This window comes from Lycorma delicatula, chromosome 13, assembly GCF_047948215.1.
Source record: "Lycorma delicatula isolate Av1 chromosome 13, ASM4794821v1, whole genome shotgun sequence".
Classification (NCBI taxonomy): Eukaryota; Metazoa; Arthropoda; class Insecta; order Hemiptera; family Fulgoridae; genus Lycorma; species Lycorma delicatula.
In genome coordinates this window covers 51,157,025-51,173,745 of record NC_134467.1, presented here as the reverse complement: position 1 = coordinate 51,173,745, position 16,721 = coordinate 51,157,025, and the positions used below count along the sequence as shown (strand labels likewise).

General features: G+C 32.9%; 1 protein-coding gene across 1 annotated transcript in view; it reads left to right on the top strand.

Moving 5' to 3' along the window:
• Positions 1-222: 222 nt before the first annotated feature.
• LOC142333657 (uncharacterized) overlaps positions 223-16,721 on the top strand; it is a 317,162-nt gene continuing 300,663 nt past the window's right edge. The window contains exon 1 of the mRNA XM_075381041.1: positions 223-379. Coding sequence (XP_075237156.1) covers positions 275-379 — 105 coding nt within the window. The 5' untranslated portion in view covers positions 223-274. The remainder of the gene's footprint in view (positions 380-16,721) is intronic.

Genomic DNA, 16,721 nt, shown 5'->3' with positions numbered 1-16,721 from the left:
GTCGACAGACACAAATAAGAAACTGTGTTGAGAGTTTTAGTGTTAGTTCGTGTCGGGACGGGTCGTTAAGAGACGGTGTGAGGTATTTGAGAGCGGTATTTGGTTCGTCGAGAGACAGAATAGTGGGGGAAATTTTGTAGGGCGTTGAGGGGGAGCGATAGGTGGGAGAACTTCAGATAATATATAAAAGCGGGAATAACTATTTTAGAATCACTTTTTCGCGCGCTTCGGGTCTGGAAAGAAGTCTGTATCAAATTAATAAAAAATTAAAACGATGGCATCTTCTACGACCAACGATGCGCGATCTTTCTTGATATCAGGAGTATTTCTGATATTAACTACAATCGTGCTGGCGGTCACACCATCAGCGACCGCAAGGGTCAGTCTTTATTTTTTTATTAATATAAGTATATATATTTTTTTTAATTAAAAAAATATATTTTATTTCGGAGATATTTTATTAAAATTTATCGAATGAAAAATAAAACCTGAAATAACTATCTGTAAATCGTCGAAAAAATTATTTTTATTTTATTTTAAAAATAAAATAAAATTTTAAAAAATACAATAAATATAATCTGAAATCCCGGAACTGAAAATAAACTTTTTTTTCATTTAAATATATTTTTAGAATTACATTTTGAAATAAATAAATAAGATTTCCAAATAATGTTGAAAAAGTTCGGTTTTTAACTTCTACAACAGATTAATTGAAATATTTATTGCAGGAAACGGCGTTAAAAAAAAAATTAAAATGAATATTTTAAATAAGCGTTAAAATTTCTTTTTTATATGTTTAAACGTTATATTTTCTATTTAAAACCCGCTTTTAAAATCTTACCCAAAAACTTTTAAAAATTAATAAAGCAAGAAAAAATGTAAAAAATATTCCGTTTTAAAAAAAATATTAACATGTCGGAGTTCAGTTAAAGTATTGTCTAATAAAGAATACAACCGGTAAATAATATAAAAAGCGATGTTATATATTAACGCGAAGAATGAAGCGTTTTATATAAGAAAGTAATTATAATTAGGAAAAAAATACATTTTTTAAAAAACATTTTAACGGTTTATTTAAAATTTAAATAATTCAGTTAAAAAATTCTGTTCGTTTGAAAAATAATTTAAATTTAAAAATCTTTTCAAATAATCCTTTACTTTTCTCCTACCTGCCGTAATTTGTTTTTTAACAAAAATTCAAAATACCGAAGGAACGACTATCGAACTAAGAAAATAATCTGAATATTAAATTTTCAATATATTTTAACCGGCCGCAAAAATTTATATTTACAGTTTTTTCTATTTAAAATTAGGAAATTTAAATAAGAGTACAACGTGTGACAATTTTTATCATTTTAAATCGTGTTTGAATAAACAACGGGAGGTGAAGTTTGTTGTTTTCTTTCAAAATAATTGTTTTAGATTTATACTTTAAAAAAAAATAATTAATTTTTAATCGGTATAAAATATCCGAATAAAATTTAAATGTCTTCCGTTTAAAAAATATAAAAAAATATCTTCCATATTTGTTGTAATTAAATTCTCTAAGTTAATCGAGATATTTATATATATATATATATATATATATATATATATATATATATATATATATATATATATATAAATATATATATATATATATTATTCCTTACTAAAAAGACATATATAATCTTACTTGTGGTCCCCTACAAGTTTCGCTGCATAAATTAAAAAAATAAAGTATATGTTTACGAAAAGTAGGTTAAGCCGGTCTCGGTTAAGGCTTAACCAATTTCGCGTGCGTTTTCTAAATATATACTTTAATAATATTTCCTGAAGATGCTGATACATTTACGCTGCAAAACTTGTAGGAGAAAACATGTAGGTGAAACACAATAATAAAATATATATATATATTAAAAACATTTATTTATTTTAATTAAATCGCTTTAAACACGGTCAAACTAATTTACTTTTTATAATTTTAAAACTGTTTTTGTATTTTAATAATAATTTACAGCGATAACTGTTGAAAGACGTTGCCGTTAGTTAATCTTCAAAATTAAAGATTACGTATTAGTAATATTATTTAAAATTAATATCTATTGAAATTAATATTAAAATTTTACGGTTCGTAGGGATGTAGGATGTTGAGGGTATACTGAAATGAAACGACTAGCACTAGATAGGGAATCTTGGAGAGCTGCATCAAATCGGTCAAAGGACTGAAGACAAAAAAAAAATGATTCGTATAAATAAATATTTATTAATTTACATAAATTTTTGTTTTGTTAAAAATATTTAAATTTTATAAAATTAAGAAAAAAGCGAAAAATGTTTAATGACGTTTTTTGTTTTATATACCTTCAAATTTAAGATGATAAAAAAAAATCCGATGAGGACACCGCATAACTTCCTTGTACGCCTATTAAATTACATATACGCATTTTTTTTTTTACAATGAGAGGTTAATAATTATTAAAAAAAAAATATATTTTGTTTTTCTTCAGTCATTTGATCGGTTTGATGTAGCTCTCTAAGATTCCCTACCGAGTGCTAGTCTTTCATTTCAGTATATCATCCCCTACATCCCTAACAATTTGTTTTACATATTCCAAACGTCGCCTGCCTGCACAATTTTTCCCTTCTCCCTCCGATATTAAAGCGACTATTCCAGGATGCCTTAGTATGTGGCTATAAGTCTGTCTCTTCTTTTAACTATATTTTTCCTAATGCTTCTTCTTCATCGATTTGCCGCAACACCTCTTCGTTTGCCGTTTTATCCGCCCGTCTGATTTTTAACATTCTGCTATAGCGCTACATTTCAAAAGCATCTAATCTTTTCTTCTTAGGTAGTCCGATCGTCCAAGTTTCACTTCCGTATAAAGCTGCGCTCCAAAGGTATACTTTCAAAAATCTTTTCCTGTAAAGAAATTATATTTCTGACTGAAGGCTCGTTTTGCCTGTTCTATTCGGCATTTTATATCGCTCCTGCTTCGTCATTCTTTAGTAATTGTACTTCCCAAATAACAAAGTTCTTCTACCTCCGAAATCTTTTCTCTTCCGATTTTTATATAAAATTAAACCTACTTAAACGAAAAAAGCTGCACTAAAATATATACGTATAAAAATTATTTGGTTTTTTAAAAATCTTCATAACTCTTAATTCGGCCTCATAATCTTTTATCTTCCTATTTTTACAAAATTATATAATATAAATACATTTAAATTAAAAAAAAAAAAGGTTAAAAATAAAAAGGAAATGAAATTTATTCGAACCGATTTGCCTTCCCGTAAGATCAAAATATTTCATTAATTAAAATATCATCTGGCTATAACTTTGGAACCGCTGAAAATAAGTACCGCTTATGATATATCGTGGAAAACCTCTCGATGCGGGCCTATTAATGCCGTAAAGAAAATGTCAAAAATGCAAATGTTTTTGGATTTTGGGCTTTTTGGACGCTTTGCGTTCAGTCGATTGCGATCAAAAGGGAAGGTGCACAACTAGATGTTATAACGATGCAAAATTCAAAATTTAAATATCCTACGGCTAATCGTTTTCGAGTTATACGAGATACATATTTACGTACAGACGTAACATCGAAACTAGTCAAAATGGATTCAGGGATGGTCAAAATGGATATTTCCGTTGAAATATGAAAACCGAAATTTTTCGCGATCACAGTACTTCTTTTACTTCTGCAAGGAAGTAAAAATACTCTTAAATGCCTAAATAAAAACCCGGGATCCGAGGTTCCGGGTTCGAATCCCGGTCAAGCATGGCATTTTTCATACGCTACGAATTTCAGTCGGGCTACTAACCGAAGCAGTCGACGCCCATAATTAAAAAAGAAAAAACCTTACCTCAAATTATATTTTATTATTTTTAAGCGATCTCAAAATCGAAGAAGAGGTTCTCATCAATTCGACTGAATATATATACATATTTTTTTGTTTGTTTGTTTTTCCCGGCATAAATTTTCGCTACGTTTCTCCAATTTTTATGAACATTTCTTAAAGATCCCAAGATACCATTACAGAATGTTTCTAAATCATTTAGTCGAAAAACTCCGATCTAGGCAGTTACTGCTGGAGACGGCTTTGTATGATTATAAGATGTAATATTTTTTACTACAAAATCTGTTATAATAAATAATGAATATTTAAATGTAGCTGTTGTATGTTATATATCATTATTTTCAAATAAGTGAAATAATAAAAATTGAAAAGTAATTTTACTGTTTAATTCCAAATTTTATAGGCTGATGAAAGTAGACGGAAACGTTCGTATAAAATCGCGTTAAAAAATGTTTTATTTTCAAATTACGGCTAGCGAAAAATTTCGCCCTGATTTCTGCTCCGATTACAAAATCAAACCGGATAGAAACCTTGCGACATAAATTACGGAGCAAAACCGATGATTTGACTTGATTTTTTTTTTAAGAAAACGGGAGATATACAAACATGTAATTTGTTTTTGCGGGAATAATTTTGAACGAGCCTGTTTTGTTTTTATCTCTTAAGAGCAGTCTCTCTCTCTCTCTCTTTTGTAGGCCGATCCGTAATACCGCTTCAAAGAAGTTAAAAGCGGATTTCCACGGCGGTGTGGTAGCATCTCGGCCTTTCATCTGGAGATCCCGGTCAGGCGTGGCATTTTTCATACCCTACAAAATCCATTTTCATATCCCACGCGCAAGCTTTAAGTTTATGCGGTGATATTATGAAGCAAAAAAAAAGAATAAAATAAAAAAGTAAAAAAACTGCATCCCCCGTCCCAAAAAGAAATTACACCGATAAGAAAAAGAATTTTCAATACGATCTTTGAAACTAATTTTTTTAATTTGGTGCCAAATTTTAAAACCGTATCTCGTATAGTAGTAATTTAATTAAAATTTGGTACCTGCTTTAAAAAAAATTTTCGAAGGTTATATTGAGGCGAGGTGACAACATCTATTCCTTTTCAGTGCGTTAGTTTTTTCAATTGATTTTTCTGATTCGGTTCAAAAATTTATTTCATATTTAATTTATATATATATATATATATATATATATATATACACACACATATTAATACATAATTATTTCTGTTTTGTAATTATTACTGCCGAACTGCGTGGCAAAGCGGTAGAATTTTGTCTTTTATTTGGAGGTTTCAGATTTAAGTTTGCGTAAAGCATATGATTTTTTCCCCGCTACAAAATCAATCGTCCATCGGTAATTGCTATAACGTAAATATTATTCCTGAATAAATACATAACATAATATTGTAATAATGTAATATTGTACCACTCGGTTCTCCGTGATCGAAGACGCTACTCCGCCGATATCCGCGACCAAGCGGTAGCGTCTGTGCTTTTTCAACCGATAAGTAACCAGAAAGGGGACGATTTTTTCTTTATTTTCTTAAAACTGGGATATAAATTATCGTTGAAAAACTAAAAAAAAGAGTTTTTTTTATATTTTTAAACTTTACTTATTAATTTAAAGAAAAATTATATTAATCTTATACATTTAACCGCATCTACAATTTAATTTTCATTAAACATCGATTATTATCAATTCAAGCTGAATAAGAACCGAGAATATTCATTTTTAACAAAAGAAAATAAGAAATTAAATAAATAATCATTCCTGTGGCGTAGCGGTAGCGTCTCAACCTTTCATCCGGAGACCCCGGGTACGTAATCCGGTCAGCATGGTGTTTTTCATACGCTACAAATTTCCATTTTTAAATTCCCGCGTACAAGTTTCTTTGTGAGCTTCTACGGTGATTTAATTTATCGGTCAAAATATTAGGTATAAATTGTTCGTTTTTATATTACTGAAATTGCAAAAAAAAAAGAGTTTTACTATTTCCCGGATACGATAAAAACTATAATAACAAGTTTAAAAATATATAGAAGTACACTAAATTGCCGTTCCTAATGTAAAACGATCGTCGGAAATAAGTAAAAGAGAAGAGTGAAGAATGAAAGAAATAGAACGATAAATAAATTAATAACAAAAAAATGCGCGATGAAGTATTAAAAAAATTACATCTTATACATATAAACGCCAAAGTTTGCGGATCTCTCTGTTTATTAGAAATAGCATCGCGCGAGAACCAATCGAACGGTCGCGTAAAAATTTTCAGGGTACATTTCTGTTATCCCAGGGAAGGTTTTTAAGCCGTAGATCGAGTCCCTCTTCAAAGAGGATAAGAAAATAAAGATCATTAAAGAAAACAAAATTAAGCCTTGTACTTCATTATTTGTGTTACCGTGGCATCAGAAATATAACGAAGTAAAATGTAAAATTTTATTTTGTTTAATGAATATCCGTAAAATATTAAATATTTTAAAATAATTTAATCGAATTGTTTTGTCCTTCCAACCGATTCAAAGCGATAGAACATTCATGAGCTTATCGTGCGACCGCGACGCCACCGTGTGCGCTGCACATTATAGTTTATACTCTCGACCGATTAATGCCTTTTCATCAATCTTTTCGGGAATTAATTTTATAAATTAGTTTTGCGCTGTACGAATCGCAAAAATCAATTAGAAACCTAGTAAAAATAAAGATCGATAAAGAAAAACATTTCCTGTTACAGAAAAGCTTTATTTTAATTGTATTTAATTTTATTTTTACATAACTTCATTGTAAAATAAAAAACGCCTCGTGTTGATGTAATCAGTCTGTATATTGAACATTCGCATAATCGATGTTCGGATAATTGGCGCTCACTGTTATCTTCTTAATTAAGTTTCACAAGTAAATTTACACCTAAGTAAAATAAATGAAAAATTTTATTACGGAATAAAATAATTTTATAACGAAATCAAACTTTTTAATCGACCGATAAAATAGTTTATCGATTTTTCAAAAAATGGAAATGCGTACGCTAAATTTTAACTATAGTACGTTCAAAAACTCACTGATTATTTGATATTTAAAAATTGTTAATTAATCGAACTAATAAAAAACAGCGACATTAATCACCTTATGGCAGTTGTACGATCGTGGAAATTATTCGGTTTGTTTACAAAGCTTCGTGTATCCCGATGATTAATCTGCTATAAGCGTGCGCTTTATCCGTTATAATATCGCTTCATTTGGTGATTTGAATAGACCGTGCGATACGCTCAAATTCGTCGATCAAAGGAGTTAAAAGCCTTTAGGATAATACAGTCTTTAACGAAAACGTATGAATTTCTCTGTCCTCTCCTGTTATTAATACCTACGGTATCATCGTTTTGTTTTAATCAAACGCATATTGATTTCCGGCTGTGTAAGTTAATCGATGAAATTCATTACACGCAATTATTATTTTATTATGTTTTTTAAGAAGATACTACGATTTCACTATACGATCGTAAAATTTCCAAGACGAACACATTCGGCGTTACAATTCAGTGATTGACGGTAGGCCGAGACGCTCCCATTACGGAGCGTCTTTTAAACGAAGTTCGCAAGATTAAATCTCAATCGGTATATCATTTTTCATATCCGACAAAGTTTTCCTTTCTTTCTACATCAACCAAAAATAAAAAATAAAATTTAAAAAATTACATATTAATTTCAATTCGTACAAGGCGACATAAGAGAAATTTTATAAACAAATACAAAGAATCAGTTTTGAAAAAAATAAAATTCAGGGGTTATTCGTATCGTACTTAAAACAGTACAAAGTGAATTCCCCCTCCACAATAAAAAAACCTTATACAACAAGAGAAAAATATTAAAAATTAAAAAAACACGACTGCAAAAATAAATATCGCTGACAAACTTTGATCTTTAATATAGGGCAATTAAACAGTGTGCGGGGGACAATTTTCTTTTCAAATATATATATATATATATTTATATATATATATATAGTCTATGACACTCCTCGTAACGTACAAATTGCAACGTAACAAATAAAATAAATAGACAAAAATAATAATACCTTATATTAATAATACTATTATAATTCTAATACACAAAATTACGTAACAAACAAATATACTGGTATATACATATACCATAAATATATTACACATCTTTTTGGGCAGTCGTGTAAAAAAACAATAGTAAGACAACACCTTCACACGTACGAGATACGAGGTTTACGAATCGTTCAGAATGAAGCGTTTGAGACGCGAGTTATTAAAAATCTGTTGCGGACACCACATGACTTCCCTTTACGCCTATTAAATTACATACACATTTTTAAAAGAACATAAAATTTTATTTCGTAAATAATTTCTGATATTTTTCATTTTTTTAATTTTATTGTTATTATTGAATTATTATTCATCGTAAAACTTTTTTTACGATCAGTGGTTAATCATTATCGATAAATCAATATATTTAAATTAAAAAAAAAGTTAAAAAAAGGAGATGCAATCGAATTTTCAACCGATGTGCCTTCCTCTTGTAAGATCCGAATTATTCATTAATTAAAATTATATTTGGCTATAACTGGAACCGATTAAAATAAGTACCGCTTACGATATGATATATCGTTGAAAAGCTCTCGATGTGGGCTTATTACTGGAGTTAAGAAAAAGTCCAAAATCGAATTTCTTTTTGATTTTGGACTTTTTTTGACACTTTTAATTCAGTCGATTGCAATCAAAAGGGGAGGTGCACAACTACATGTTACAACAGTCCTAAATCCAAAATTTCAACATCCTACGACTAATCGTTTTTGAGTTATGCGAGATACGTACAGACGTCACGCCGAAACCAGTCAAAACGGATTGGATTCAGAGATGGTCAAAATGGATATTACCGTTGAAATCTGAAAACCGAGATTTTTCGAGTCGTTTTTTACTTCCTTTTACGAGTAAAAGGAAGTAAAAAACGACTCGAAAAATTCACCTGATAGATTTTTCAAATTTTATTAAATATATATAAATATCTAAATATCGTTTATATATATATATAACGGTAAAACCCCGAATACCGGTAAATCTTAAGTTTTACCGGTAAATTCTAACATTTACCAAGTTACTTGGTAAACGTCCAAATAAATCTCGAAAACACATTTAATTCGGACTTTTACCAAATCGTTTCGGTCATTGTTGACAGTTACCGTATTCTGTTGGTTAAAGTTGACAATTCTGTAACGATATCACTTCTAAATAGGAAAATCGTGAATTTAAAATAGCTCTTCTCAATTACGGGATAACAGTTCAAAAATCGCATTAAAATTAATCGTTTTCAAACGTGAGAATAATCGATTAATAGTTAACTCTTAAATACACAGTCCGGGTCTAACATCCGGATTGTTTTTTAACCCGATTTATTTTCAATTTCTGCCGCGGGAAAAAAGTTTTGAATCCCAACCGAACGTTTTTCATTAAATGCAGTCGTTTTGTTCGTTTAAACCGTTCTAAAACTTAAAGAAAGATATAAAAAACCTAAAAAATATAACTAAAAATTCTATTTTTTAAAATATAGCCTTCCAGTTTTCTGTTAATCGTAAAATTCGTCTTTCCTTTTACAAAACACCACGATTAAAAAGACATGCCGCTAAGGAAATACGATTGAACTTTATTTAATATTATTAAGAATAATTTTTACACAAATAACCTGTTTCATTTTTCATTCGCAGTGCACTGAAATTCCGAAATTGGGATAGTGGATACCGGTGTTATTTGATGCTTGGGTTTCAATTAACCACTCGACTCAGGAATGGTCGGCCTGAGTGTGTTCAAAACTACTACATATTTACCGGTACATTCACACACATAATGACGACTCTTTTAATGTGTTTAATTGTTGATGCGACTGTAAATAAAAAGACATTAAAAAATAAATTTTTTTTTAGAAAGAAATAACGTATTAAAAAAATATTATTTTTCTATCGATAAATTAAAATATATATATATATATATATATATTTTAATAAAATAAATTTCATTATTTTACGATTAAGATATAGTAAAATAAAGGATATTCATTTTGCTTGTATGTAGAAAACTTGACATCTAAAACAAACCAGTAATTTTAGCTCTAAAAGCGGTTAAATCCCGAGTTTAGGGCAAGATTGACGTTTTCAATAAACCACCTAAAATCCTTTTGAGACTAAGGGACCCACACCGTTTTCATATACATAAATCAATATTGAAATAATTTAATTGAAATAAAGTTTTCCAAAAATTTTGTAGGCCTTCTACTTTATGCACAATATTTTTTTTTTCTTGAAGTAATAATTGAAAATATTTATATTTCCAAAGTTTTTCATTCCAGGGGTAGAATATTATTATTTAAAAAATGAATTCTCATTTGATTATTGCTTATTACAATTTTACCCCTCTTTTTTTTGTGTGTAGAGCGCAACCGTAAATTGAAAATATTAAATTATTTATAATTTTTTAACTGAGTTTTTCATTCAAAATTTGTAAATCCATACGTACTGATGAAGCAAAGAAACGTACGAAAGCGTTCAACACAGGGAAAAGTAGTAAGTGAATGATAATTTATTTACAAATAGCTAATTTCATAGATAATATTTTAGTATATTTAATTTATTTATAACCTTAATGTAAATTTATTTCTTCCTGACATCTATTAAAAAAAATTTTTTAAAATTTTTTTTATAACTTAACTTAAGTTATATATATATATATATATACACATAGATTTTAGTTAAAAATCTATCTTTTAATTGCATTAAGTAAAAATTAATTTATAATGAAAAAAAACGCGTTTCAACCTGTTATTTTAAATTGTTTTTTTTATGGTTTTGTTTAGCTTTGTCTACCATTAACTACAATTTCAAATACCGTACATCCCTATTTTCTGTATCAGCCTCTTCATGTATCCACCGCTTCACAGATTCCACTTTTCTATAAAGTTTGGTGGTCTTCCACGTTCCCGTTTAGCGATCTCATAATCTACTAATCGGTTATCGGTCTAATTCATTCGCCTTGGATATTCATACGAATTTAACCGTTTGTTTTTTCTCTTAAATTTCATCTAAAGTTATAAATGGAAGATTTATTTATTCGTTTCGTTATCCGATTATCATATTTCTAATGATTTCAATATAAGATGTTCGGCAACTACATCTAAATAAATCCGTTTGTACAGTTAACAAACTTATTTTTTTATTTACGTCCTTTCTTTTCCCTTAGTTACCGAATTTCAAACGTATATTTTACCGTGAAAAACCGAAATTAGAGAATGTCGACACTTACCAAATACGTCGGTGAAAGACCGAAATATTTGCTTATTTGGACCTTCGAGTCGGTATATGTCGACAGACACAGATAAGCCCATGAGAGGGTGGAAAAGGTAATTTGAAATTATATAAAAATCACCCGATACCAATGTCTAAGGTAAATAGATTACGAAAACCGTCGTAAAAAAAGGAAGGTTAAATGTAAGCCAAACGTAACCTACGCTCGCTAATATAGCCTGATTAACGTTAAATATACAAATGTTATTCCCCGTCGTCTAAGGAGATTAATCAAATTCATCGCGTTTGTAAAAAGAAACGTAATCAAATTTTTAGCATTTTATAAATCGAAAGGGCCGATCAGGATATACAGTATACGTTAACTGCACGGATGAACGATAACCAAACAAATAAACGCTCATACGGTATACCCTTCGTTCAATTTTTTTTTAATAAAACTATTTTTATTCAACTTTCACCATCAGCGCAAGCCGAATGACGACGTGTACTGGCGAAGGTCCGAATAAGCAAATATTTCGGTCTTTCATCGACGTATTTGGTACGTGTCAACATCCACCGCAAAATGTCAACGTTCTCTAATTTCGGTCTTTCACGACGGCATATATACGCACACAACTATTCCAAGTTGCACGGAGATATCTCGAAAGATGATTCTACAGCTAAAAATATAAAAAAACGTTCGTTTAAACGTAGATCAGAAAACGGTTCGTTAGCGAATTTCTGCTCGAGAAACATTTAGCCCCGCTTTCTGCTTTCTCTGTGAAATTAAACCGTACTAAAATTCTTCGGGTATAAATCGAGACGTAAATTTGACATTAGGGTTACACGATTTAATTTCCGGATAGCCAAGATCCGGTCTATCAAAAGCGTACCCGATGTTTTAAACATCATGTTTTAAACAACGGTACACATGCCGTTTGAATCGTAAAAATCGGACGACCGGTTGCCGAGATATTACGGTGCCACCCCATCGCACCTCCTCAAAATTTCCGAACGGGTTCTCGGGGGCGCTTGAAAATAGCGTAATCCGACGGGTACCGTTGAGAGCGGATGGAGGTTACTATTTAGGAGACCGAAAAAGTTTTTCAGAGCGCTAGGACCGACCGTTTTTGAGATATTTGCGATTTTCGTCTGAAAAATCGGATCCGGTTAAAACGTACTCAATTTTTCCAAAACTTGGATTTATATTTCGCATATATATATAATAATATAACAAATATACACCTGACCACCACGAGACGTGTACCGACGAATCGGGATTTTCCGCTAGCGATCGGTACATTCCGGTGCTAAGCTAAGGGGGACGCTCACACAGACACACATAAAAATGCAATTTAGTAGGGTGGATAACCACAATAATGAAATGTTACGATATACAATTACATTTACAATTACAATTACAAGGCTGGTTGTGGAACGGCTCGAGGAAAGCATTGATATGAGCTGTATTCTAAATCGAGGCCAATATGGCTTCATGAAAGGGGTTGGCACCGAGGATTGCATCTTAAATGCTCTTACCGAGGTGGAAAGCGCCGACTGCAAATATGTTTTGGCTATTTTTATTGATATAGAGGCAGCATTTCCTTCCTTGTGTTGGAGTTCTGTCCTCTATGCTTTGGAACGCCGCAATGTTCCCAGAGCCCTGCAGGCCGTGGTAAGAGACTATTTGTCTAACCGTACGGCACTGTTTAAAATATTGTTGTTGTCTCGCGCACCTAGTTGTGGAAAAATCCGTCACCAGGGGAATCCCGCAGGGTTCCGTTCTCGGTCCCCTGCGGTGGAACCTGGTGTTTGATGGATTTCTGGGGTTGACATTCCCAGAAGGGGTCACGGCCCAGGCTTTCGCCGATGACTGTCTCCTTTTAGTTCGTGGTAATTCACGACCGCAGCTAGAAAGTAGAGCGCAGGCGGCTTTGTCAACCGCTGAGGGCTGGATGAACATGCAAAATTTAAAGATTTCTGTGCCCAAGACGAAGTTTATGCTTCTGAAGGGCGCAGACAAATTATCATGCAGTCGAAACCCCCACATTAAATATAAAGGCTGTGTAATCAGCCGAGTAAGGGTTCATAAGTACCTAGGTGTTTTGTTTGATGATAAGTTGCTTTTTAGCAACCACATTAAGCAAGTTGCGGCGGACGCTGTCTCTGTGATGAACAAACTTAGAAGGATTGCTCGGAAAGACTACGGGCTGTCGGGTCGCCAAATGTACTTGGTGTACCGAGGTGTCTTCGAGAGTATGATCGCATACGCGGCGCCAGTCTGGGCCCATAGGTTGGGTAGAAATAGAGCACTGTTTCAAAATTTAAGGAGTGCCCAGCGCAGAGCCTTAATAGTATGCACTGGTGTTTTTAAAACAACCTCCTACGAGGCTACCACCGTATTGGGAAAGGCTCTCCCGATCGATTTAGTAGTGAAAGTTCGAGCAGCCATGTGGAAGTTGCGAAGAGGTCGGGAAACCGAGGTATTTGGGATGCGGTTTCGAGCCGGGCGAGAACCGGAGCGGAACGACTATCACAATGCACCGGGTCCAAATTTCGTTCAGTTGCCCACTTCCCGCCTGCGGAAGAGGCGATGGATGCATGGCAGCATGAATGGCACACCACGAATAAGGGAAGATCCCTGTATAGATTTATACAGGATCTGGGGGGATGGTATGCCTCGAATTCATTTTTAAGGGCGTCGGGTGCCCAAGTGCTCACCAACCATGTGAATTTCATGCAATATCTGTTTAGGTTTCGCCTAGCGGCTGATGATTTGTGTGTCTGCGGGGAGGTCCAGTCGAACGAACATCTTATGTTCGACTGCCCGGCTCTTGGGGGGGGGGGGGGCAGAGACCGGGCCACCCTGGAACTTAGAGATCAGGGGGAAAACTGGCCGCTCATAAACGGCGAGTCGATGTGGCGAGAGCCGCATTGTCGGACCGTGTGGGGGTTCCTCGATGAGGTTGCGATGTTCAACCGTCATCGTTAGATTTTAAATTTAAATGGGATTTATTGATTCCTTTAGCGGAGCTAAAGGGAAGTCCTTATCCGAAATAATGGCTGGCCACCAGCCAGTAAAAGCTCCAAGCGCTTTAAATGGTGGACAGGCACTAGCTGGCTGACAGCGACCGAGGCGTGGCGGCTTAAATTGCCGTCTTTTTAACTTGTAATTTTTTTAGTTTTAATTTGTAACAAGGGGTGCGCCTCCCCGATCTAGTTTTAATTTGACAAGTGAGCGGTAGGGACACGTAAGCGGGTGGTATACGGCACCCAGCTTAACCGCTCACGCAAGATAGGAGCTCACTAAGAGCATTAGGAATAACGAGGTCGCAAATCTGTTTTGAGGCACAGTAGCCGTTTTTTGGCACGGAACATTTGGTCTATGCTCTAGGGCGACCGAATGGGGTGGTGGCGGGAGAGATGCCAGCTAACCAAAATACAATTACATTGAAACAATAAAAAAAGAATTTGGGCTGGAGGAGAACGGAATAGGTTTTTAAAGGATTTTTAAAAAAACTTGTAACATTACTTTGTAATAGTATTGCTGAGGAAGAGCTACTTTAATAAAATAAAAAAAATTATTTTGTATTCCGATTTACGAAAACGACTTTTATTTCTTCAGGTAATACAAAAATAGGCAAATACAAAACCGGATCAATTTATAAGGTACATATTGAAGATAAGCGCAAACGAAAACGGGGTGTGTGGCTCGGGCACAGTCGTGCCCGTCACGTTTTCCCCGACCTCGAAAACGGGGTCGGGCTCGGGCACGGTTTGGGGGGAAATATCCAAGAATATGTTAGAATTATACGCTATAAATCTGATATCTAAAAAAAAACCGATACGCTGGAAAAATTATAATTTTAAGCAAACCTAACAAGAATTTTTAATACGTTCAAAAATCGACGGAAGCTTTAAATTTAAAGTTCTCTGGAACTTTTATAGTTTACTAGCAGACTGGTCGCGGGTTCGCCCGCGTAATATTGTTACTTGTGTTTCCCGTCGCGGTCAGGGGATATTTAGCCGGTCGAGCTCGCTTCCCGTATGGCTAGACGGGAAGGGCGAGGAAAAATTTATTGAAAATTTGTTTGCAATGTAACCGTGCATACTGAAGAGATATCCGTAAAATCGGACGCCTCTAATAATATATATACACACAGTAGTTTAGACAGAGGGTGCACTGCCTCCTGGACCCTTCTATGTTCATTAAATTCGTGCTTGTGAAAATAATAATCTATATTTATAATGATAATATTATTACTTACGTTTTTTTACATTCTTTTAACTTACGAAAACAATATTAACTTTATTTTTTTCTTCTTATGACACCCCCCCCCCATAATGTTTACCGCGGTATAAACCTCCCGATCTCACTACTATATAAATCATAAAAAATTTGATGTGGATAGCACATAACTTCCTTGTACGTCTATTAAATTACATATACATATATGTATAAATATACATTCTTTTACAATCAGAGGTTAATAATTATTAATAAATAAATATATTTAAATTAAAAAGAAGGTAAATGAAGTCGGATTCGAACCGATATGCGATCCAAATAATTCACTAATTAAAATTTTATTTGGCTATAACTGTGGAACCGTTGAAAATAAGTACCGCTTATGATATATAGTTGAAAGGCACGCAATGAGGACTTATTACAGCGGTTCAGAAAAAGTTCAAAATTCAATTTTTTTTGGATTTTGGGAACTTTTGGTTCGGTAGATTGCGATCAAAAGAGGAAGTGCACAACTAGATGTTATAACAATCCTTAATCAAAAATTTCAACATCCTACAACTAATTGTTTTTGAGTTATGCCAGCCAGATACATATTTACGTACAGACGCGACGCCGAAACTAGTGAAAATGGATTCAGGGATGGCCAAAATGGATGTTTCCGTTGAAATCTGAAAACCGAAATTTTTCGCTATCACAATACTTCCTTTATTTTGTACAAGGAAATAATTATTTTTTTAAAAAATGTTTTAATTTAACATTTTTAGATAGATATTTTTTTTAGATTATTGTCAAAAAGTCAACCGACTCTTTTTTTAATACTTTTATTTACGATAAAAGAACAATTAAACGTGAATAAGTCATTAATCACTTATCAGCGTAATTTAACTGTACCGCTAGTAAATGTGTACTTTTGAACAAATCAGGCCGACCGTTCCTGAGATGAGTGGTTAATACTAGATTGCGGATACCGGTTTTATTTGACGGTCGGGGAACCAACCGCCAAACAACACCGGTATACAAACCCGAATAAAAGCGATTAACTTTATTAGGATTTTTAATTTTTTTAATTTGTAGTACTTTATTTTGGAAATACGTAAGAAAAACTTAATAGCCCGTAAGTCCGATCAGTTAAAATTTCAATACTATGTACAACTCATATAGTTATTACGTAGTAAATTCCATCCGAATTTCAAGTAATATTTAAATGGCCAAACAGAAACATTTGAACCAAATTTCATGTTTTATTGTTCAGGCAGTCCGAAGATATTTATCACAATACAGATTAACATATATATGTACATACTTTCGGAATTTTCCGTGGTTTTTTATGGGGGTTTT